The following is a 24,089-nucleotide window of genomic DNA, read 5'->3' as shown; positions in this document are numbered from 1 at the left end:
AGACTGCATAAAGAAAATGTGGTACATATACACCATGCAATACTATGCAGTAATAAAAAAGAATGAGATCATGTCCATTGCAGGAACATGGGCGGAGCTGGAGGCCATTATCCTTAGCAAACTAACGCAGGAACAGAAAACCAAATACTGTATTTTCTTACTTATAACTAGGAGCTAAATGATGAGAACACATGGACACATAGAGGGGAAAAACACACACCGGGGCTTATTGGTAGGTGGAAGGTGGGAGTAAGGAGAGGATCAGGAAAAATAACTAATGAGTACTAGGCTTAATACCTGGGTGACAACATAATCGTACAACAAACCCCCATGACATAAGTTTACCTATGTAACAAGGCTGCACATGTACCCCTGAACTTAAAATAAAAGTTAAATTAAAAAAAAGAAAGAAAATTTGCTCAACATCACTACCCATCAAGGAAATGCAAATAAAACCATGATGAGATATTACCTAACACCTATTAGGATGGCTTTTATAAAAATGACAAAATATAAGTGTTGGTGAGGATATGGAGAAAAGGGAACCCTTTTACACTGTTGGTATATTGTATACTTCAAATTTGCTAAGATAGTGGACTTAAGTGTTCTTATCACACACCCACAAATCAAAGGTAACTATGTGAGGTAATGGATATGTTAATTAACTCAATTGTGGTAATCATTTCACAATGTATGTGTGTATCAAAACATCACGTTGTACACCATATATATATATATATACAATTTAATTTGTCAACTATACCTGAATAAAACTGAAACACACATGTGTGCACGCACACAAACACACACACACACACACACACAGACACTCCCTCCCTCTTCTTCTGGAAACTGAGTAGCAGGCTCTCTCTTGCTGCTTTTGGCTTTTCAGTCCCCGACATTTGTTCTTTTTCTCTTTTAAACTTCTGGCATTCTAAAATTGATTAATACATAGTTTACTAATAGATTTTTTTGGATTGGTCTTAGCAATTTAAAAAAGCATAAAAAAAAGTGAATGTTTGTGAATGCAAGTTCATTTCCCATGAAGACATGTTTGTGAATTCTGTGTTGCCTAGAGCCATGCTGGGAGGTTCAGTGAGAGTCACCTCTGGAATTTCCCCATTACTTCTCTCCCCAGCCTTGTGTCAGACCAGGCAAACTATGAGGGCTTTCATCCACAAGACAGCATAATCCAAACCAGCCTGAGACTTCAGCCTCAGACCATAGTTGTTTAATTCAGATTAAAGTGATCTTATCTTGAAATATGCTGACTAAGAGAGGGTTAAAAAATGAACTTCACTGATTATAACTAACAGGCAAGAATAGATTGTACTTAAGCAGTTTTGTGTATTAATTTAATTCTGAGACTTAAATGTTAACCGTATTTTAATAATCCCTTTTTGTGTGTTTTTAATCAGTCTTATGTTCCTTTCCTAATTATAAAATATTATTATTCTATTTTTCTGAAGGAAAAGTATCTTCTAATAAAAAAAAGTGTAGCTCTAAATTATAAGAACTGCAACCAAAAGCAAAAGGCTGACAATAACTGGCTCACTTTAAGAGAATGGTTTTGAGTCTTCTTCATTAATATACTTTGGAGACCCACAGTTATAACTTTAATGCCCAAATTTCAATAGTATCCAAAATAATCTCTGAGCTAGCCTTAGGGTGTTTCATAGTTAAGCGTTATTAGTTTGGCTAGCTCACTCTTGGAAAGAAAAAAACATATTTATGGTACTCCAAATGTAGAAAAACTGATGGCTTTTATTTAATAGATTTACAGTTTCTTGAGATTACAAAACATTTCACAGGTCCTATCTGTATGTACATTTAAGTTTCCTCTAAATATCTGAAATCACACCATCAGAATCTAAGTTAGATGAGAGCAGGAACCCTGACTACTTCACTCACGTGTGTAGAGCCAATGTCCCGTCTCCAGAGCAAAGATTGGATGGAATGCAGAATATTGAAATGGAATGTAGAATATTGAATGAATCAATCAGACTTTAACACTACCAGCTACAGGCAGCTCATTATGGCTCAAAGCAGCCAGGCCATCCTTGGGCAGTTCTGGTTGCTCAGAGTTCTTTTTTACAATGATTGGACTGTCATCTCTTCCCACTTGTTTGTTCCAGCTTTAGCTCGTCAGGCCATGTAGATTTGCTCTACCATATAAGAAACCTTTAAATACCTAAACTGATACTCATGCCCTACTTTCTCCACCTGACCTCTGAGGTTTGCCTCTGCAGACTAATATCCCTAGTTTTTTTTTTTTTTTTTTTTTTGAGACAGAGTCTCCCTCTGTCACCCAGGCTGGACTGCAGTGGAGCCATCTCGGCTCACTGCAAGCTCTGCCTCCCAGGTTCACGCCATTCTCCTGCCTCAGCCTCCCGAGTAGCTGGGACTACAGGCACCTGCCACCACTCCCGGCTAATTTTTTTGTATTTTTAGTAGAGACAGGGTTTCACTGTGTTGGCCAGGATGGTCTCGATCTCCTCACCTCGTGATCTGCCCACCTTGGCCTCCCGAAGTGCTGGGATAACAGGCGTGAGCCACCATGCCCAGCCTAATATCCCTAGTTTTTTAACAACTGACATAGGTATGAGTGTCTTGTGATACTCTCAGATGCTCCCTTCCGAGCACATACCAGATTGTCACCTGTACATGGTACTCAGGATGGTTCATGGAAGGCCTGGCCTGCGTGGGGTTGTGATCTTATGCTTTCTAGAGTCTGTTCATGCTCTTTGCTATCAAATTAACTTTTTCATTTTTTTCTAGGAAACATTGTTTTTTTCCAGTGCTTTAGGGAGAACCATTTTATTCTTAGTAAAACCCTGCCTCAATGGAAGGCAATTGAAGTGGGAGATAAGTATTATCTTGGGGCTGGTATAGTCTACAAATGGTTCCATATGTTGTGTCTTGCTTCCAAGTTGACTTATTTGGAGGTTCAAGATAATTGACCACCAAGTCTGGTTCTGGAGAAGTTGGGTTTCCACATGCCTTATAGGTAAGGTGGAACTTTGAAGATTTTTGAAATGTTGTAGTATTTAAATGCTGCTGCTAAATAAGAGTTTACTATATATTTTTTCAAAGGGCTGAAGTTGCAATTTGGCAAAAAATTTTATTTATTTCCATGAACTTTGATATTTTCTGAAGATAATTTTTAAATCAAGCTATTAATTTGGAAGATGCAGGTACATGTATCTGCAAACATGTAAAAATTTTTATGAGAATTCATCTATTAGTAAGATAATATTTTACACTTGGAAGACCTGTGAAATAAAATTGTAAAAGAAAACAATTTTTACAGTGATTCGAATGTTTTGAAATCACAGTCAGTTTATAATTGGGGAGATGGTTGTGATGGAAAAGGAGAAAGTGAAGGGGATGAAACTGATGGGTGAAAGCAGGGAAGGGAAAGAGAGGAAGGGGAGAAAAAAGGGAAAAGGTAGTGAAAGTAGGTTGTCTAAGAAATTCCAAGTACCCACTCAGTCCTTAAACTATTTTCTTGCATGAACTTTGAGTCCTGCTGTGTAATTATATATTTTGTAACAAACTGTTCAGAAGTTAAATAATTCCTATGAAGCAGAAATTTATTGTTCTGGAAGAAAGATGACCTTCCACTTTATTTTTCAAATAGATTCTAATTCAGGGGTCCTCAACCTGCTTCCTGTCAGACCAGTGGTGGCATTAGATTCTCATAGGAGCCCAAACCCTACTGCAAACTGCACATGCGAGAGATCTAGGGTGAGTCCTCCTTATGAGAATCTAACTAATGCCTGATGATCTGAGGTGGAACAGTTTTATCCTGAAACCGTTTCCCATCTGGCACCCCCTGCCCCCACCTCACCCTCCCATGAAAAAACATAATTTTAAAAAAGAAAAAGAACTTTTCTTTCATGGAAGAAAAATTGTTTTCCCCGAAAGCAATCCCTGGTGCCAAAAAGGTTGGGGACCACTTGTCTAAACTATGCAAATAATAGGATTTATGTTGAACCCCTGCTTTCATCCTGGGAGCTCAAATTTGAGGTATGTATTGGTCAGAGAGTGCCTCTGTGACCAGCCTCCAATGAAAATCTTTGGTTCTGAGTTGCTAATGGGCATCTCTGGGCAGAAATATTGCACACATATTGCTACATTTTTGTTGCTGGTGCAAAAGTGTGCTCTCTGTGCCCCATCATGGGAGGGAAAGAGCCTAAGGAAGCCTGTACATGGATTCCTGCAGACTCCACTTGTGTCTTCCCCCCTGTAATCCACCTTACTATGTCACTGTAAGAAATCTTAGCCATGAGTTGAATGATGCTGAGTTCTATGAGTACTTCTAGTGAATCTCTGAGTGTGGGTGGTCTTGGGGAACACAACCCCTTTTCTTGTAGTACTCATCCTGATACATCCCTTTTGTAGCGTTACACAATTTTAGTGAAAAGAGAAAAGGGAAGTGTTTTGGAAAAGTTAAATGTCAGATAAAATACTGATCCAGAAGACATAGTTTAGCAAAGGCATGTCAATCTTTTTGAAAATCATCAAGCCAATTTAGTCATGGAAAAATTATTTACTTATTTTGTGCTTACAGAATATGAACTTCCAAGAAAGAAATGGCTTTTAAGGATCTTTCTTACCTTTTAAAAAATAATAGTTTTATTGAGATATAATTCACTATACTACAAAATTCACCCTTTTGAAGGGTAAAATTTGGTGATTTTAGTACCACAAACAGAATTGTGTAACTTTCCCCACCAATTCTAGAACATTTTCATCACCCTCCCCAAAAAACCCTGTACCCATTAGTAATCAATCCCCATCATTCCTTCCCTGCAGTCCCTGGAACTAATTGACTTGCCATCGCTATAGATTTGCCTAGTTTTCATATAAATGGAATCATGTGGCCTTTTATGACTAGCTTCTTTCATTTGTGTTGTGGCATATAATAGTACTTCATTCCTTTTTATTGCCAAATAATATTCCGTTGCATGGACATACCACATTTTATTTTATCTATTCATCAGTAGACGACATTTCAGTTGTTTCCATTTTTTGGCTATCATAAATAATACTGCTATGAATATCCATGTACAAGTGTTATTGTTATTTGGACAGGTTTTATTTCAGCTTTGTTGAGCTATAACTGACAAATAACAATGTACAAGTTATTTATTTATTTATTTTTTTGAGATGGAGTCTCCCTCTCTTGCCCAGGCTGGAATGCAGTGGCACAATCCTCCTGGGTTCAAGCGATTCTCCTGCCTCAGCCTCCCGAGTAGCTGGGACTACAGGTGTGTGCCATTAGGCCTAGCTAATTTTTGTATTTTTAGTAGAAATGGGGTTTTACCATGTTGGCCAGGCTGGTCTGAAACTCCTGACCTCAGCTGATTAATTTTTTTGTCACTCATGCTTTTGGTGCCACATCTAACTCCTGTACCAGATTTTAAATCATCCCATGAGGAGGTCTACATTTTTAAGCCCAATCTGTTACTATATGATGGATGGAAATTAAAGGAGGGAGGAGTTGGAGTACAGTAAAGTGGCTAGAATATGGAATTTAGAATTTTCATATAGAGTGCAACTCTTTTATTATGTGAATTAGGCAGAATATTTTTAAGCCTCAGTTTCCTACATGGAAAATGGAGTAATAATAGTTCCTATTTCATAAGGTTATTGTGAAGTTTAAGTTAGCCTATTTGTGAAAAGAGTTTAGGAGGAGACATCTGGCACACAGAAGACATCTAGTAAATGTTAGGTTGTTATAATTTTATCAAGAGATTATGGAACTGGCCGGACCAACTCAAGAATTGCCTAGCAGAATTAAAGTTATCACTCTTCCAGCTGCATTTATGAAAGGCTGCTGAAATTACTTTACTTATGGTTATATAACTTTCTGGCAGCATAAAAAATCCTGACAGATATACAGCAGAATTATTTTATTTCTTCTGGTTTCAGCAATAAACAATGATATTCCTCTTTGGGGTCTAAAGAAGAATCCTAGGCCAAAAAACTGTAGTGTCAGCCTAACTGAACATTTCATCATGATGTGTGATTATTATTTATCATTAATTAATGGCCATTTATATAACTACGTAGAAAATAACAAACAAAACTCCTTTCCTGTCAGTTGGATATAAGTAGGAAAGGTCACTTGACATTTCAGTTAAATATTTACCATGCTTTACAGCATGACTTCAGAACTTTTATATACATGTCTCAATCATTTGGTGTTCATGGGTACAGAAGCAGGTTAGGGCCATAATAAACACATTCTTTTTTATTATAAACCTAGATATCAGTGAAAGTTCAAAGTCAAGTCATCTCAGGTCAGCCTATTCCTTTGTGGCATGTAGACTAATAAATGAGGAGGCACCTTCCAGAAGAGATATGGTTATTTATATGTACTATAAAGACATCTTTCAGTAATTTTTATATAAACAACTCAACCTAAAATTTTACTACTTTATTCATCATCAAAAGTAAAACCCTTTGTTAGCAATTGGCATAGTTATATTTCCCAATGTGAACAATTTAAGAATTCTTTTTTTTTTGAGACGGAGTCTCACTCTGTTGCCCAGGTTGGAGTGCAGTGGCATGATCTTGGCTCACTGCAGCCTCCACCTCCCAGGTTCAAGCAATTCTCTTGCCTCAGCTTCCCAAGTAGCTGGGACTACAGGCGTGCACCACCACATCCAGCTAATTTTTGTATTTTCAGTAGGAACGAGGTTTTACTATGTTGGCCAGGCTGGTCTTGAACTCCTGTCTTCAGGTAATCCACCCACCTCAGCCTCTCAAAGTGCTGGGATTACAGGTGTGAGCCACGGTGCCCAGTGCAATTTAACAAATATTAAAACATCTTTTGAAAAAACACATAATAATCTTATACTGTGAAACATTTATTTTAAGCACACAGTTTTTTATTTTAGTTTTTCCTGTATTAACTTGCAATAATAAAAAAAAAAAACATTTAGGGACTCTTACTAAGAATAGACGACTATAAAACAATACCTTAGGAGGATACAAGGATGAGTAATATAATTTCTTCCAGTACAAGTGTGGCAATTCAGGAGGTGATCTAGAAGCAAGGTGTCCTTGCTCATGGAAGAATGACAGTGGGAGAGAAGATCGAAATCACTGCCCAGGTTAATAAAGCAATATGTGAGATGACAGTCCAAGTTAGAAACCAGCCAAAGGTATTTCAAGTAACACTTTTATAGTGCTTATATGTGCTGGGTAGTTTTCTAAGCACTTCACAGATGAGGTGATTCATTTAATCCTTACAATAACCCTGTGAGGGGTAAGCTTTCACCCCTCATTTAACAGGACAGCAAACTAAAGTGCAACATGATAAGTAACGTAGACGACATTAGAGCTCAGGCAGTCTGGCTGAGGAGTTGGGGCTCTTAATTACTATCCTATGCTACTTTTTCATGCAAATAAGAATTATTGTTAGTAAAGTCACTTTGGGGTTTTTTGTATTTTTAGATTTTTATCAATTTAGGAAGTACCAGTCAGGTTTCTTACATGCATATATTGCCAAGTGGAGATGTCTGGGCTTCTGGTATGCCCATTAGCCTAATAGTAAATATTGTACCTAATAGATAATTTTTCAATTCTCACCCCCACCCCACCCTCTTTGGTAACTTTGGGATTTTTGGAAGCTTTAGTTCTTCAAAACTCCCCAAATATGGGATATAATAATGTAGATAACTAAAAGATTCAATAGGTTTTTTTTCTCTTAAGAAGGAAAATAAAGATACATTTATCCATAATTTACTCTAAAATAAAATTCTACATTACAAATATGTTGTATAATCTAGTATGCTGAATTACATGGCTTATACAATGTGATCATCTTATGTTATATAAAGATGAATATTACCAAAAGTTATGATTGTGTAGGGAATAAATTTCATGTTCATATTTTCCGGGAATCAATGACTGATTCCAAAATAGAATAAACATTTCATAGCATAATGATAGCTTCTCGTATAGGTTTGTTAATCTACATGTTAGTAAATAATATCTCACTTACTGGCATAAAATCTTCATTATAATATTTAGAAAATTTGTCTTGGTTGAAAACAGCATCGTTATTTAATTAATTTATTTGTTTGTTTATTTTTTGAGATAAGATCTCATTTTGTCACCCAGGCTGGAGTGCAGTGGCATGAATATGGCTCACTGCAGCCTCCATCTCCTGGGTTCAAGAGATACTCCTGCCTCAACTCCCTAAGCACCTGGGATCTCAGGCAGGAGCCACCACACCTGGCTAATTTTTATATTTTTTGTAGAGATGGAATTTCACCATGTTGGTCAGGCTGGTCTCAAACTCCTGGGCTCAAGTGAATCACCTGCCTTGGCCTCCTAAAATGCTGAGATTGTAGGTGTGAGCCACTGTGCCAGGCCTGAAAATTGCATCTTTAAGTTAACAGCAGCAACAACTGGGACAGATTCAGTTTTGTATGGCCTGAAGCTAATATAGTATAGGGGGTTTCTTTAATAAAAAACCCACAAAATTAGGTGCAAACAATGAATATTGAATTAGAAGAAGTTCATTCAAGTGACAAACTCTGAAGTTTCAGCTTCATTAGCTTCGTGGTAAATGTAGCACTTCAGACAGTGACTATCTAAATTTTTTTTTAAATGCCAAAAGAATGAAATAGTCCCTGAAGACAGTTCTTCATTTTTTCCACAGAAGGAGCTTATAAATTTATGTGTATATATAATCTCTGTTGATTTTTCTCTCTCTTCTTTCTGTTTCTTCATTGTCTGGCAAAATTCTGTTTACAATTTGTTCTCCATTTGTGAGATGAGAAAAAAGAGAGACTTAGTGCTTTGCCACAGGAAACAAAAGCCTGCCAGGGCCAGGTCTGGGCCCTTTCCACTTATACTCTCAGCATATGAATTTGGAGAAATTATATACATGTATATAATTATAAATACATAAATATATATATTTCTTGTTATAGCAGCAATAAGAGAGAAATAATATTTTGAGTATACAGATGGAGAACCATCTTCTCTTAGTGTCTTTATTCTTATATTTCCAGAAAATAAACTAAGCCCAGAGACATTTAAAACCAAGCCAAACACAGTTCTCAAATTCCTGAGTACAGAACATTTGTTTAGCCTCATAAACCAGTAGCAATGTTGGGAAAAAAAATTTTATTTTGACTTGAGACAGAACTTGTCTTTTTATAAAAAGAGATAATCCTTTTTTTTTTTTTCACAAGAGTTAAAATTTTGAGAAACCCACTTAGCTCAGTATTGGTGGTTTTTCTTTCCCCTTCTATTTTCTTTATTATTATTTATTTATTTATTTCCATGTTTACTTAAGGTCATCAAAATATGGACTTCAGTCATATGGGAGAACTGAAATAGCTTGACAGTTTTTTGACTCTTCAAGTTTGGCCCTTAAAATTCTTATGGTTTTTACATGTATTCAAATACATAAAAGTAAATAATTTTTTAAAGCCTCATGTACCTTTTCTTTTCCCTTTGTTTGGCTCTCACTAGGTTATAAAAGAATATATGGTGATAATAAAACAAATAGGTAAAACAAAATCTTAGAATTTGACATAGGGTTGTGTGGATAATGACTTCCAACTGTGTTTCTATATTAACAATTCACCTATGTTGTAGCTATAGTGATAACAATTCTTCAGTGCCTCCATCTTGCCAGCCTCCATAATTATCTGTACCTAATCCTCAGAATAGTCCAATAAGCTAGATGCTACTAGCCCCATCTGACAAATGAGAAAACTGGAATTTAGAAAGATTAGTTAATGGGGCTAAGGTGGCACAGTAAGTGGCAGAGTTGTGATTCAAATACAGATCCAAGTAACTCCAAGGCTAATGTCCTTTCACCAAATACTGCCTTTCAGATTAGAAATATTCAGAGTTTTTGTGGTGGCCAGCTTCCAAGATGGTCCCCAGTGAGCGCCCTTCTTGGTATTCTCAGCCTTGCATTGTCCAACTCATGAAAGTCCCTGAGCCAGAGCTACCTAGCCAATTTACTTCCAGATTCAGAACCCACAGATACTATGTAAGATAATACATGCTCATTGTTTAAGAGGCTAAGATTTGGCATAATATGCTGTGAAGCAATTGACAACTCATCTAACCCTTGTCATTTTGACTCAGCTTGGAACGTGCTTCCTTGGGGATTTCATGTTCATATCGATGACCAATTTGGGATTTGGATTTGCCTTTGAATGTCGGAGAGCATGGAATCATGCAAGGATCAGCAGACAGATCCTGGGTGGTGATCGTGATGTACAGCTACACAAAAGAAATGAATGTCTTTTTTTTCCCAAAAGATGATGTATTATAAGAGTCACTACTAATTCAGCATCTATGTCAACTGAATACAATCTCTAAAAGAAAAACAAATAGGATGATATTAATCCTGGAGAGTTTTATTTTGTTTATAATTTGGGATAATTAAGCTTTAGAGTTTCATGTTTACTCTTTGAGGAAAGTGTGTCAGGGCTTTACCTCATTTCCTCCAACCCTCTCTCCCTCTCTCTTCTCCAGAGACCCAGTGTTCTTTCAGCAACTTGAAATGTGTTTTCTCTTCCACAGAGAATAGCAAATGCTATTTCTACAAATGGGATTCTACCTCTCCCTCTTCCTCTCTTCCAGTCTCATGTTCTGTTTCATTTCCTCAGGGACTGCTGCTTTATGACTCCATGGACTGAGTTGCCCCCATTGCTCCCTCTGCCTTCAACTGTACCTTCCCAGTATGCAAGACATTCAGAATCCTATTTAATGCCTGTCTTTTTCTGATTACAAGCAACATAAGAACCTGCCACACTGGTTTTATTCACCAATGGATCTCTAGTGCCTTATTACACAATAAATACTTTTTGACTAAGTATCGTTTGAGGAAAATGTTATTTCTGGCACAGAGAAAATAAGAGCAGAGGCATGAAGATACGAAAGTGTGTGGCATGTGTGAGGAAATATTAAATTAAAAACGGATGTTTTCTTTAAGTAAATACTTATCTCTTTCATACGTAACTTAATTCAACTTTACCATAATTAATTTTTAAACAAATGAATTCAATGTGAAATTAAGCTAAAATTAACTTATATTTACATTTATGGAGGTAAAAATTTAAGCCTATATTGCTCATGGTATCCTTTTTGTTGTGTAATTTTCCCCTCTCTTTTCTCAGTTGCAAGAATAAAATATTTGGGATTGCTGAGAGTCAAATCCGAATTCAGATCTATTAATAAATCCCTGTGGAGTAGTGGAAAGTTCCTGGACTATGAATCAGAAGGTCTGCGGTATCATTTGATCTGCCACTCGCTGTTCTCCCAATATTGAGCATATTAGTGACTTGTGTGCCCTGAATGTTCTGCTGAGCTTCAGCCCTCCTGGAGTGAAGTCAGCAGCACTCCCAGCAAGGGTCAGCCTTGCTTGTCAACCAGGGAAGGTCTTCATTCATCCATAACCTACCTGAAATTTATTCATCCATGTAACATTTGTCATTGTCTACTTTATGCCAAGAACTGTGCTCAGTGATTGGTTAGAAACAAAAGGCAGCACAATGAGGAAGAAGGACAAATATAACAAGTATAATTTAATGTATAATGAATGTTATACCGAAGATAAATAAAAGGCACAATGTGAGCACAGAGAAAGGGAGATTGGTGCCAGGGCAGGCTTTCTGAAGGCAGTGATACCTGGCCCAGTTTTGAAGGACAGCTCAGAATTTACCCTGCCAGAGTATTGCAGGCAAAGAAGGTGCAAAGGCCCTGAACCAGGGTGTGTGCATAGAGTGTGGACTTCTTGGGCACAAGGAAGGGCAACAGGTATGACTGGGGAAGCTGACCAGGGTCACAGATAATTCTCCTTAAGAGGCCAAAGGACAACTCTGTGAGATCACTGAAGATACCTGTTCTATTTCCCCATTCCTGCTTCCAGATTTCTTTTCCCTCCAAACAGGAGCATGTTTGAAGTGAGACCTGCTCATGGAATATTACCCTGCCCTTATGGGGCTATTTGAAGGAATAAATAGAAACTTTCCCTTTCTCCGGGATCATACTGGCAGCTGTTAGTTTTTTACATTAGGCAAGGTTTATTTTGTTGCACTAAGCATTGGAAATGTGCAGTTAATTTCTAGATCTAAATATAGCAATATGAGGATGAGCAAGAGCCATGTTGTGGAAAATGATAGTTTGGAGAGTTAGTCTCATAATTTAATTTTCAAAGTGCATGTACGTTGTCTGCCTTCTATAGTAACCTGGATCTGTGTCAGTCACCAACAGAGATTTCAGCTCCTGGAAGCAGGATCTGAGCCTTATTTACTCAAGAAGAATCTATTCTTCTTGAAGAATAGATTTAAGATCTATTTGAAGAATAGACTCTAGATTCTGCTGTAGTAAAGTATAGTTTTTTCTATGTGCTAGGTGCTAGGACTAGAGAGGAAAGAATGTATTTGCTAGGTTCTAGGAGCTCTGGGTGATGAGTAAATATACCATTATTTCTCTGTGGATCTCCCTCATTGTCCTGTAACAGTCACAACCAGCATTAGAACATTTAAGCCCACAAAATCATATAATGAGTCAGTGTAGAGCTGAGAATCTCATGTAGTTCTCTCTGACCTTTTCTTTCAAAGAGTATTGTGTCTACTTCTGAAATCTTTGTACGCTCTGGGGCTCTAGAAATCACCCTGAGTGAGATAAAGAAATGGAATTAAATGACCCTCGAAAGTGGGTTTGATTTTTGAAAATAGCCCAAATAATTTGAAGCTGAGCCGGGTGAATAAATTGGTCCATGAACTTGGATAATGCCATTTTGATCATGTATCTGGCTGTATATATACTACCTGGACTAATTTGTTTGCATAGTTTTGCCATACAGCAACAACAGAAAACTTTTTTTTTTCCTGTTACCTGCTTACTTCATCTAAGTAATGCAGAGAAAAACTGCAATCCATCTACCACAGTGAAAGGCCAGCAAGGTTTATAAAGTAATGCCTATAAAAAGTTCCCATGAGTAAGGCACTGTGCAAATAGAAGAGATGATTATTGTTACTGCTGGGCTATATATAAGCACTCATTCATCACTTACGTGCTTCTTGGCAGGGCTTCCCAATTTGCCCCACGTAGCTCCATGCTAGGTCTTCTACATAATTACACAAGGAGGCAACTCCTAGAACCTTCAATTCAATTACATTTGCCAGGCTTTGTTTTTATGAAACATGAAGCCTAAATAAATAATAAACATCTTTAGAGGTGAAAGCATATAAATGAACCTGATTGAAATAATGGCATTTGCAGCAACCTGGATGGAATTGGAGACTATTATTCTAAGTGAAATAACTCAGAATGGAAAATCAAATATCGTATGTTCTCACTCACAAGTGGGAGCTAAGATATGAGGACACAAAGGCTTAAGAATGATACAATGGACTCTGGGGACTTGGGGGAAAGGGTGGGAGGGGGGTGAGGGATAAAGGACTACACATTGGGTACAGTGCACACTGCTTGGGTGATGGGTGCACCAAAATTTCAGAAATCACCACTAAGGAACTTATCATTGTAACCAAACACTACCTGTTTCCCAAAACCTATTGAAATAAAAAAAGTGAGTCAAATATTACAGAATAGGTAATTGAATAGTGTGTATTTTTTAAAATAACAATTTTTGGTGGTCTGAAAAAATTGGCAAAGTAAAAACTACTCAAAACCATTTGTGTAAAATTAGTTTTCCTACCAATATTTTCAAAATTTCCAAAAATGAGGGGCTGATAACAGGCAGTCACAAGCCAACATGCATTCCTGTTGGGAGTTCATTCCCCTAGCTGGGAGTTCATTCCCTTACCTGGGAGAACCACATCCATTCCTTCACTCAGTACTGCAAAGTACACAGTGTGTATCAAGTTCTACAAATAGAAAAAGCAGATCTGTTGGAGACCACGGGCATAGAAGCAGTTATAATCAGAGGGCAGATCCAGGTTTTATGGGCCTGAAGCTTATACAATTTTAGAGTCTTCTTTAAGAAAAGTATGAACAAGGAATTAGGCATGAAAGTGATTATACATTTAAATGAGAAAAAATCAAATTATGAATTGGAAAGAGTTAAAGATTCCATAAACATCTCCAAATCCAGAAAAGTAATATAGTGCTCTTATGAATTAGCTGACCTATTCTATGATATTTTCTTATGATTTATAGCTGATACTCATTGATCTCTTCATATGGAAACAACTTCATATATTTTCAGTAAAGAGAAGATGGTTTAGTTTATTTCTCTAGAAAAAAAACTTACCTTTTTATTGATAGGTTAAAGATTTATTTCAAATTCAAACCCAGTTTTGATAACGTGATGATAATCTACTATGTGACACATACACAAATGCTGTGGGTGTTTTTAGTATTACTTTGGGTTTGTGCCTTATAAACACAAGAATTTTGATAATTTCTATTATGCACAATTATCACCAAAAAAGAAAGAAAAAGAATAAAGTTGGTATAATTATATCAGCTGCATTATCGAGTATATAGTCCTAATAGGAGAGAACTGTCTTGACTAGGCAATGAAAAGAATAGAATCTACCACTGTATATATTTATATATCTTATGATTTATATATGTGATGATTGGAAAAACTTGTCAGAAACTAGTTTCTGGCTGTGTACATTTCAAACTCATTTTCTTTTCCAGTACCCACACACTTCTGATGCATGACACCATGTTCATACCATGATCCCATCTCTGGCTCTGCCCCATGCCCCAGAGCAGGGTATATTGGCTTAGAGGGTGGTAGGAGTATTCCTGGAAGCCATTCCAATACCATACAGCTAGTGATAACTTATGGGCACATAGAAATGAAGGCAAATCACACAAATAGATTCCACAAATACCAAACTAAATGTATCTCTGAACAACTTCCCCTTAGTTCAGAATGCCAGAAATGCCTTTGGCTACATATCTGACTGGAGGAAAAGTGTGAAAGAGGAAAAATCGGAGTGGAAAGAGACAGAAACTATAATTGCAGTTAAAATACTATCTGCAAATTTTGCAGGAATGTAGGACTATCTGCACACCTTACTAGTGGCCCTCCCAGGGCCTTGGACAGTAGAAGCTGTCTTATAAGTGAGGGTAGAAGCTTAAGCTGCATTGGCTTTGTAATAAATACATCCTGACGGCAATACATTCTGATAAGTGGTTAATATAGGATATAGTGCCAACAATTAAAAGGTCGCTAGTTCTGAGGGATGAGAGTGGGGGTGTGGGTGGCACAGGGAAGTTACCCAGAGCTTAAACTAGACCTTCCAGGTGCATCTTGAAAGGGCATAGGAATTTTTGAGGCCATCAAAGAGGACTTCCAGCATGTTCAACAGCCTGGCAACTAGATAGAGCATGTGCATTGAGAAAATATTGAATGTGTGGAAGTATCTGGTGAAGTCTGGGAAAGAGACCAGAGATCCTTTCACTCCTTGCAATGACACTGCTGGCGAGGTTTATTCTTTCCTGCTGGGAAAATTCTAACTCTCCTAAGACAGCCTAGTCCTCTGACTTAACCTCCTCATTTTAACTTCCATAGCCACGTCTCACTATATCTTGGTGCAATTTGTTCTTTCTCTGCCTCCTCTTAGCCTGCCTCTTACTCTCCTCTGTGAAGCTCTGCAGAGTTCATAGGTACTCCTGCCCTGACCTTGCCCATTTGCTGAAATACCTGCTCCACACAAAGAAAACTAATGCCATTATATATCCCCTTGAAACAGTGCTGCTTCCTTTGAATACTTCCATCTCATCCCTGCTCTTGGAGAAGTAACCTAATTTTCCAGGACTTGGCCCCACTCCAGCCTCTACATAGCACTCTTGTGAACAGGCGCTGAGCCCATGGGCTTGACTAGTGAAAATGGGTCATGGCACAGTGTCTGCTGTGTTCCTGTTCATCTGGTGCCATAGAGTGCTCCTGTCCTTTTTGTAACAGCAGGAGAAGTGGGGTTGGCTAAGAAAAGACAAAGCTCTTGAGAGAAGAGGGCAGAAGGAAAGAAGGGCAAACATTTTCTCTCCTACCCACTGGTGGCAGCTAGAACAGAGGAGAAGACACTGATGCATTGGAGCCACTAAGTGGAGGCATAACGAGTGTGACTGTGGGGCTGCCTTGGACACCAAGGTTATCGTTGACTGCAACCTAGAGTGGACTTCATCCCAGAACACAGAAGGACTTTGAGCACCCTCCTAACATTTCCGATTAGTTCTGCCTCATTTTTGTCCTCTTCAGTTCCCATCTTGGGCCTTGTTTGTACTCCCAAAGGCCATGGTGTCCTATTCTACACACTAACTCCACTGGGCAACTTTCACTTTTGCCTAATGGCTAATTTGCCTAATAAATCTCCAAAAGCTTCTTGATCCAATAGAGGTTTTTGATTTTTTAAATTTCCGGAGTGATAATTTATGAAACTCTTAATTCACCAAAGCCTTTCCCAGTCAACTACCTATAGAGGTTACAGCAATTCATGTTTTTCCAAGTCCGCTTAATGTTCTGTATATTTTGAGAAATGATGATTTCTGCAAATTTTGAATTTTGAGGTACTGTGCACATTATCAATGTCAAAGATTTTCAAATGGGGATTAACCCAACGGAGGCTGGGAAAGCACTGAATAACTTTAACAACCTCTTGGAAAACTTTAACTAGAAGGAAACTTTTAATCTGAAAACAGCTCATAAATCCTGAAATATTAAAAGCATTCCCTTTAAAATCAGGAACAATACAAGGATGTCTAGAATTATTGCATCTACTCAACATTATACTAGTGTTCATTGCTTGTGTAATAAAGCAAAAGAAGATTTAAAGGAGTGGCCGGGCGCGGTGGCTCATGCCTGTAATCTCAGCACTTTGGGAGGCCGAGAAGGGTGGATCACGAGGTCAGGAGATCGAGACCATCCTGGCTAACACGGCGAAACCCCGTCTCTATTAAAAATACAAAAAAATTAGCCGGGCGTGGTGGCGGGCCCCTGTAGTCCCAGCTACTCGGAGGCTGAGGCAGGAGAATGGCGTGAACCCGGGAGGCGGAGCTTGCAGTGAGCCGAAATCGCGCCACTGCAGTCTAGCCTGGGCGACTGAGCGAGACTCCGTCTCAAAAAAAAAAACAAAAAGATTTCAAGAAGTAAATTTTGGAAAGGTAAAAATAAAATTTTTATTATTTCAAATATTATTGTCTACAAAGAAAATCTCTTAGAGTCTATAGATTTATTATTAAAAGTTTAGCAAGGATGTTGAACTTAAGATCAATTTAGAAATCTAATTATATTTCTGTACATTGACAAAAGAAAATACAATGTAAAATATATTTACAATAACAACAAAGGTGTAAAATATCTAGGAATAAATCTAACGTGATGTGTAAGATCTTTATGCAGAATATTCTAAAACTTTATTGAAGGACATTAAAGAAAAACTAAATAAATGGAAAGCTATACCATGTTTATGAATTGGTATATTTAACATCGTAAAGATGTTGAATTTTCTCAAGTTGAACAATAGGCTCAATGTAATTTCATTTAAAAAAAGTTTTACTTGATAAGCTAATTCTAAAATTTAAGTGGAAGAACAAAGGGTCAACGTAATGAAACACTTCTGAACTGGGAGAGGAGTCTTGTCTTAGCAGATTTTTATTATAAAGTGATGATAATTAAGACAGTGATATATGACAGAGCTGGGATTACAGATTAGTGATGAAAGGACAGTCTATTCAATAAATAATGTGGGACAATTTATTATCTCTACAAATAATTTAGAATGATGCCCTAATTCACACCAGAAAAGGAAATATGTTCCAAACACAGAAAGAACCCTAGTTTGAAAGGAAAACACACTTTTAGCAGAAAATACGTATGTTCTTATGACCTCAGGGTATGGAAGGATTTCTTAAGTCATAAACAAATCATAAAGAAAATAATTAATAAACTAACAAATTAAAATAAAAACTCAGACATAGTAGAGAGTGTAAGCAGACAAGTCATATGTTGGAATAAAATACTTGTAACACATAACAAAAGATCAGTGTCTGCAGTATTTTAAAAAACTATCTTAAAAGAAGAAAAAGATAGTGACCTCTTTCCTCCAAAAGGGATATAAATTCATAAGCAGGCATTTTATAGAAGAGAAAACAAAAAAAGACCACTAAACATGTTGAAAAGATGTTCCTCCTCTCAGTTTAACATATATTAAACCCACATTGAGTTACCATTTCACACCTTCCGATTGAAAAAGGTAAAAAAATCAGACAATTCCAGTGTTGCTGAGGCAGTCGAATAACTGCTGGTGGTAGCACAAATGACACAGAACTTTGGAACACAGAATGACATTAGCAAAAAAAGTTAATCATGTTCATAATCTATGATGAGCATTTCCTCTAGGTATGTGCCTTAGAGACACCCTTCCACAGTGTACCAGGGGAAACAGGTAAGATGTAGCATTGCTTGAATGCTCAGACAACTGGAAATAAACCACAAGTGGGCCAGAGTGCTCTTTTAAAGTGAACGTCACATTATGACACTCTTCTCTTCTAAACCCTCAGTGGCTTCCTGTCATAATTAGAATCGAACTCTAAACCCCCTTATCATCTGTTTATCTCTCTGATTTCATGGGTGCCACTCTTCGCAGGTTCCTCTAGACTTCTTCCCTATCTTCCCTACTGCAAGGCAACCACGCTGCTTCTCAGTCTTATGATGACTGGTTCTAAGTCAGCCTAAATATCACCTCCTTGGAGAGTCTTTTACTTACCACCCCTTCTAAATTAGTTTTCTCTATCTTACTGTCTGCCTCAGCTTTGTTTCCTATAAAACATATTAATTTTTGAATTATGTATTTATGTATGCACATATGCATTCATTCATTTTTTTGGACTGTCTTAAACATTAAACTAATAATCTCCATGAGAGCAGGGACTAAGTCTATCTCACTCATGATTGTAACCTCTGTGCCTTGTACATAGCCTGGCATATAATAATTACTCAATAAACTTTTGTTGAATTGAGTGATTGAATACAAACACTGTGTAAATTGTATCTGTGCCTATTTGAAGTGGCTTGTTGATCTGCAAGTACATTTTATTAGCTCTAGTTCATTGAAAGGATAATGTGATACTAAAACAGTCACATAAATTCTCAATACTTATTTAGAAGGTAAAGGAAAGTGTTTACCTGGTCTTATTTTTTATCTAAAAAATTTAACCAATGTGTGCCTGAATGCTTCCACAAATTATTTTCAATGATTTTCTACACAATACATTAAATAGATCTTTCAACTAGACTAAAAGTCCTTCAATGCCTGACCTATTTAGAGATATGTTAAATTTTTTTAGGTTGGTTCTAATACACATTTAAAAAAACCACTTATAGATGCTAACATGGAAATTTGATATTGAATACTCAAATATGCAGGTGACATAGGCTGGAGCTTTTTTTGCAAGAGGCTTGAATTTAGGTTGATGTGCGTTTTATTTTACTTTTATTCTATTTATCTATAATTATGAAAACATATCTATTTTATTTCAATTATACTTTATGTATTTTGTATTTGTTTTAATATTTATTTGTTTATTGATACATTTTGATTTAATTTAATTATTTTCCTGGTTAGAGCTTGAGCTCCAAAGAAGAATTTGCATAATAGTCTACTTAAGAGATGGATTCCACAGACGAAGCAATTCAAGAGGCACTTGAAGCTCAGCAAAATATGGAAATAATGCATGAGTTTTACATTTTATTTTATTTTTATTTTTTCTCTTTGTCTTTGTTTGCCTAAGTTTTACATTTTAAATCACAGAATTATACCCTTGCTCAACTACTAATGCAAGTAAGATAGATTCATTTTAATAATGGATAGAAAAATTAAGTAACTTGAAAATAGATATATTATGAAACAATTTGCACATATTCACTTTTTTGGTCTCTAAAACTTCTTTTTAAAAGTATTTAATTTATTTTCATAACCTGGCATTCTGATATGTGAATGCAATTAAATAAAATAGAATTTCTTTGTTTTCTATTAAATTTTTGAAAGCTATAATTTAAAGTATTTTTGTGTAAATGATTTAAAACAATTTAAAAAACAAAACAATGATCATATTTAACTCTTGAATTTCTGAATATGGTGCTGTCAAAAAGTCATGTTTGGGTGTGGGGGTTATTCTGAGAAGTTTACATGAATGCCGCATTAAAGTTTACATGAAAGTTGGATGAAAAACTTCTTTCTGAATATGTGATTTCCACTTATACTAAACTTCTACATTCTATAAATTGCTAGATAAATATAATGAGACAAAATGAGTAAAGAATTTGAAAAATAAATTTTCATGAAAAATACATAATTATTAGAGTGGTGTTGATGTGGATATTAATGTGCTGATTTGGATATTGTTGTGTTTATATTTTGAATATGTGATTTCCACTTATACTAAATTTCTACATTCTATAAATTGCTAGATAAATATGAGACAAAATGAGTAAAGAATTTGAAAAATAAATTTTCATGAAAAATATATAATTATTAGAGTGGTGTTGACGTGGATATTAATGTGCTGATTTGGATATTGATGTGTTTATAGCTAAAATGAATATGTTCTGAAATTGGCCAAAACTGCTATAAATCACTATGCAGTAAATACTTCAACCAGAGCACAGTTGGTACTATTTTAAATTTAAATTGGAAAGGCAAAAAGAAGGCAATTATCTTAATATTTTAATAATTATTATTTAAATAATAGTTCATGTAATTTTGATACCAAAGTCGATGTGGGGTTCAACAATTTGTTTTCACTTCTTATGAACCTGAGAGTAAGTCAAGAATTGCGGAATTGCATAGTGACCAGTTATCCAGTACTAAGAAAGTACTAAAGAAGGCACTAAAAATTATTTTTCCTTAACAGTAGTAATAGTTCTATTTGCTCAAAAGAGCACATTCCTTATTATATACCCACTTCGAATCCACTGGTCAGGATGCCTAGGCTGTACCTTCTCTTCCCGTGGCTGATCCGTACCTCCGGGAATGAAAAAGGAGCTCTCCAAGGGTCACCAGTTGGGTAGCTGAGGCCACCAGGGGGACAGACGTGGATGGCCAGGCCCAGGCTGTACCCACCTGAAGAACACCGAGCTGGGGCTGTCTGTGGAGCTGTGTGAGGCCTCCACATTGGCCTTCCTTGGGCTGCCCGGAGTCTCAAACCGGAACACCGTGTCACTAGAAGGCAGCCTTTTCTTCACCATTGTGCGCTTATTGATCCACAAGTCAAGGAACAACCTTAAAAGCTCATTTCTGAGTCTCCCAAATAATATGAAAATCTCTGCGTTTCAGCTTTGTACAGTCCTTGCATTGCAGGAAGCTCTTTCTTCATGTGACTCAATCTAGCTGAGGCTATTTTTTTTAAAGTCAGTTAATGATTAACATATCAGTGTGACACAGGGTGGTTTTCATCCTACCTATGTTTGCTGTAAAGAAATAAATGTGTTTGGGAAATTCAACTTTTAGTTCACTAAGATGAACACCACTAAATCTGAATTTAGTCAGAAAAGCATGGAAAAGTAAACACCCAAACAAAACAAAACAATGAGGTGCAGAGACTGGCAGCATCTAAACATTAAAAACAGGATGCTTTTTCTAACTACCTGAGCCTGACCAACAGGGTGAGCAATGTGGATGTGCTTTATGCCTGTACTCACACAGGAAATGACCAGCACACTGTGTGTGTTGCAGCCAATGTTTGGCAGATGCACAGCAGTTTTAAGGCTGCGTTCCTTGGTCCTTGGGACCTGAAGAGTTCTGGAATTCTTATGGAAGTGATACACAAAGTCAAGGGAGTCTCAATATTCAGGTTGCATATTTTGCTGGGTTACAGGAAGCTGTGACTTGTACCCAAACAATAACAACAAATACAAACAAACAAACAGTAGGAGGCAAGAGTTCGAATGTGTCTCTTGCTTGCTGGCTGGGCAACCGCAGGTGATCCCAATTCTGCTCTGTTTGATATCTGTTATGCTGATTTCACAAGATTAGAATGAAATACATAGGAGAATATGCAGTAGAGATTTGCAATTATGTGTCATTATTGTTACCTAGATATGCATTTTACTAACAAATAAGTTCAGAAAATGAGTTTCTTTATGGGACAAATGTTCATGCACAAGGAAAACATCAGTGTCCCTCCACCCTCGTTACTAGCACCAGTGAAGGATTTGTTCCACAGTAGCTATGCTCTCTCTCCTTGTTCCCTTTGTGATTAGTCGGTGACATTGCAGAATGGCTGACTTAAGAGAAGTACACAGTTTCTGATTGTGGAAGAGAGCAAAGTTTCCCGGGAAATCAAAGCAAACCTTTAGCCTTGGCCTCATTAGCATGTTGCTCTAACCAACTGCTAATCTGGCAGGGACAGGTCTGTGCTGCTCTTCGTGCTGTACTGCCCCTAAGAACACTTTTGAAGTGAGTCTTTCAGTGATATTACATTATTTTGGACAATATTTTCCTGCTGAGTTTTCTTGGTTTTAGCACTGAATGCCCTAAATTCCAGGAACTCTTTAGTGCTGGGCAAACTGGGGCAGGTGGTCACCTTAGTACTGCTGAGCGCCCTCATGCTACAGTTCTGATGGTGCACCGCCCCCAGCTTTCCTCCCTGTCCTTCCTTGACAGAGCACGGTCTATATTTCTCTTGCGTCTCTTATCTCTGTGCTGAAATTGTGTTGAAATGTTGGAGACATTAAATAAGCTGTTATATTAAATTGCTGAATTAAACCAGTCACCATGCCTCATACAATAGCAACAACCTGCATGGGAGTTTCTGCTCCTTATAAACAAAAAACAACTCTTACTGACACAGATGTTAATGGTCAATGAAATGTAGTCTGTTACTCTCTGTCTCATGCAGGTTTGGATTAAACAGCGGTAATTCTTAACTTAGAACAAAATGTCTCTAAAGGAGGAAATTCCAGTGTCAGTGAACAGTCTTTGAACTTATTTTTCAATAGATAAGCTTTCCTCGTACTCACTCAATCAACTGATACATATTTATTAGCAAAGCTCTTTGCTAGCTGCAGCGAGTGATATAAAAAGTTTTAAAAAATGGGTCCTTGCTTCAACAATGAAGCTAGGAAAAAACAATCTACATAACTGAAAAGTTAACTAAAAATAAAAGCGATAGAAAGGCAGTGAATTAGGCTAATATTTATTGTCTCTGTACTAGCTAATATCTTTTGAGTCAATATAGCATCTCTACTAGATAATTTCATATATAACATCTCATTTAATCGTTGCCCAAATTACATTTTTATAGATTAAAAAAACTATATCTTTAAAAGGTTAAACCACTTGGCCATAATTAAATAGTAAGCATGTGGTCATGCTGGAATTCATTCATTCATTCATTCATTCAACAAGTATTTATTGAGCATTTACAGTTAAAAGGAGGCAAATCAATTGAGACTGGTGTGACTTATAAAAGTCTAATGGAAAATGTGGGGTTTGAGTTTCAATGTGGGGACATGGGAAAGGCAGAAAGGGAAAGGAGTAGTGCTCATGAACAAATAAGTGGGCATGGACTAGGTATGTGTGTGAGAGTGGAGAGTGGAGAGTTTGTGTTGGTGAAGTAGAGGAATAGTGAACATTTCTCTAGAGGCTGAATTATGAAGGATCCTTGATGCCAGTGTGGTTAGTTCAAACTTTATCCTGTACGTAATGGAAATAAAATGATGAAAGGTGAGCTCGATGGCCATGTGCACGATGCTTTGGAAGCAGAATGAGACGAGTTGGTCCCATTACTGGAGTCAGCCGGGTGATATGGTTATTTCAGTTACGCAGCAATTTACTGGCCTGTGGGAAGCATACTGAAGCAGTTAAACAGTATTGGCTGAACTCTTATGTAAGATGTTGAGTTAATCCTTATTATAAGAAATTGTGTCAAAGGTGAGATTTTCTGAAAGTCTAGAGCAGAGGTCACAAACTCAAAGGCCTTTAGGAACCAGAAAGGTAAGTAAAACCCTGGGGTAGGGACAGCAGCCCGCAGAGAGTGGTAAACAAAGGAATGCTTATGCCTCCCTCAGGGCATTCAAGTTCTAACACAACAGATTCTGGTGGGAGGAGGCATCCTAA

General features: G+C 37.1%; 1 protein-coding gene across 6 annotated transcripts in view; it reads right to left on the bottom strand.

The window, feature by feature from the left end:
- Positions 1–24,089, bottom strand: part of GRAMD2B (GRAM domain containing 2B) — a 130,279-nt gene that overhangs the window by 97,760 nt on the left and 8,430 nt on the right. Inside the window, exon 1 of one of the 6 annotated variants that reach the window (XM_054488077.2) lies at positions 21,093–21,338. The exons of the other annotated variants lie outside the window; for them this stretch is intronic. Within the exon in view, the coding sequence (XP_054344052.1) occupies positions 21,093–21,217 (125 nt within the window). The 5' untranslated portion in view covers positions 21,218–21,338. Of the gene's footprint in view, positions 1–21,092; positions 21,339–24,089 lie in introns of those variants that run through there. 6 annotated transcript variants of the gene reach the window in all.

This window comes from Pongo pygmaeus, chromosome 4 (assembly GCF_028885625.2).
Source record: "Pongo pygmaeus isolate AG05252 chromosome 4, NHGRI_mPonPyg2-v2.0_pri, whole genome shotgun sequence".
Taxonomy (NCBI): domain Eukaryota; kingdom Metazoa; phylum Chordata; class Mammalia; order Primates; family Hominidae; genus Pongo; species Pongo pygmaeus.
This window is presented reverse-complemented; position numbering and strand designations above follow the sequence as displayed.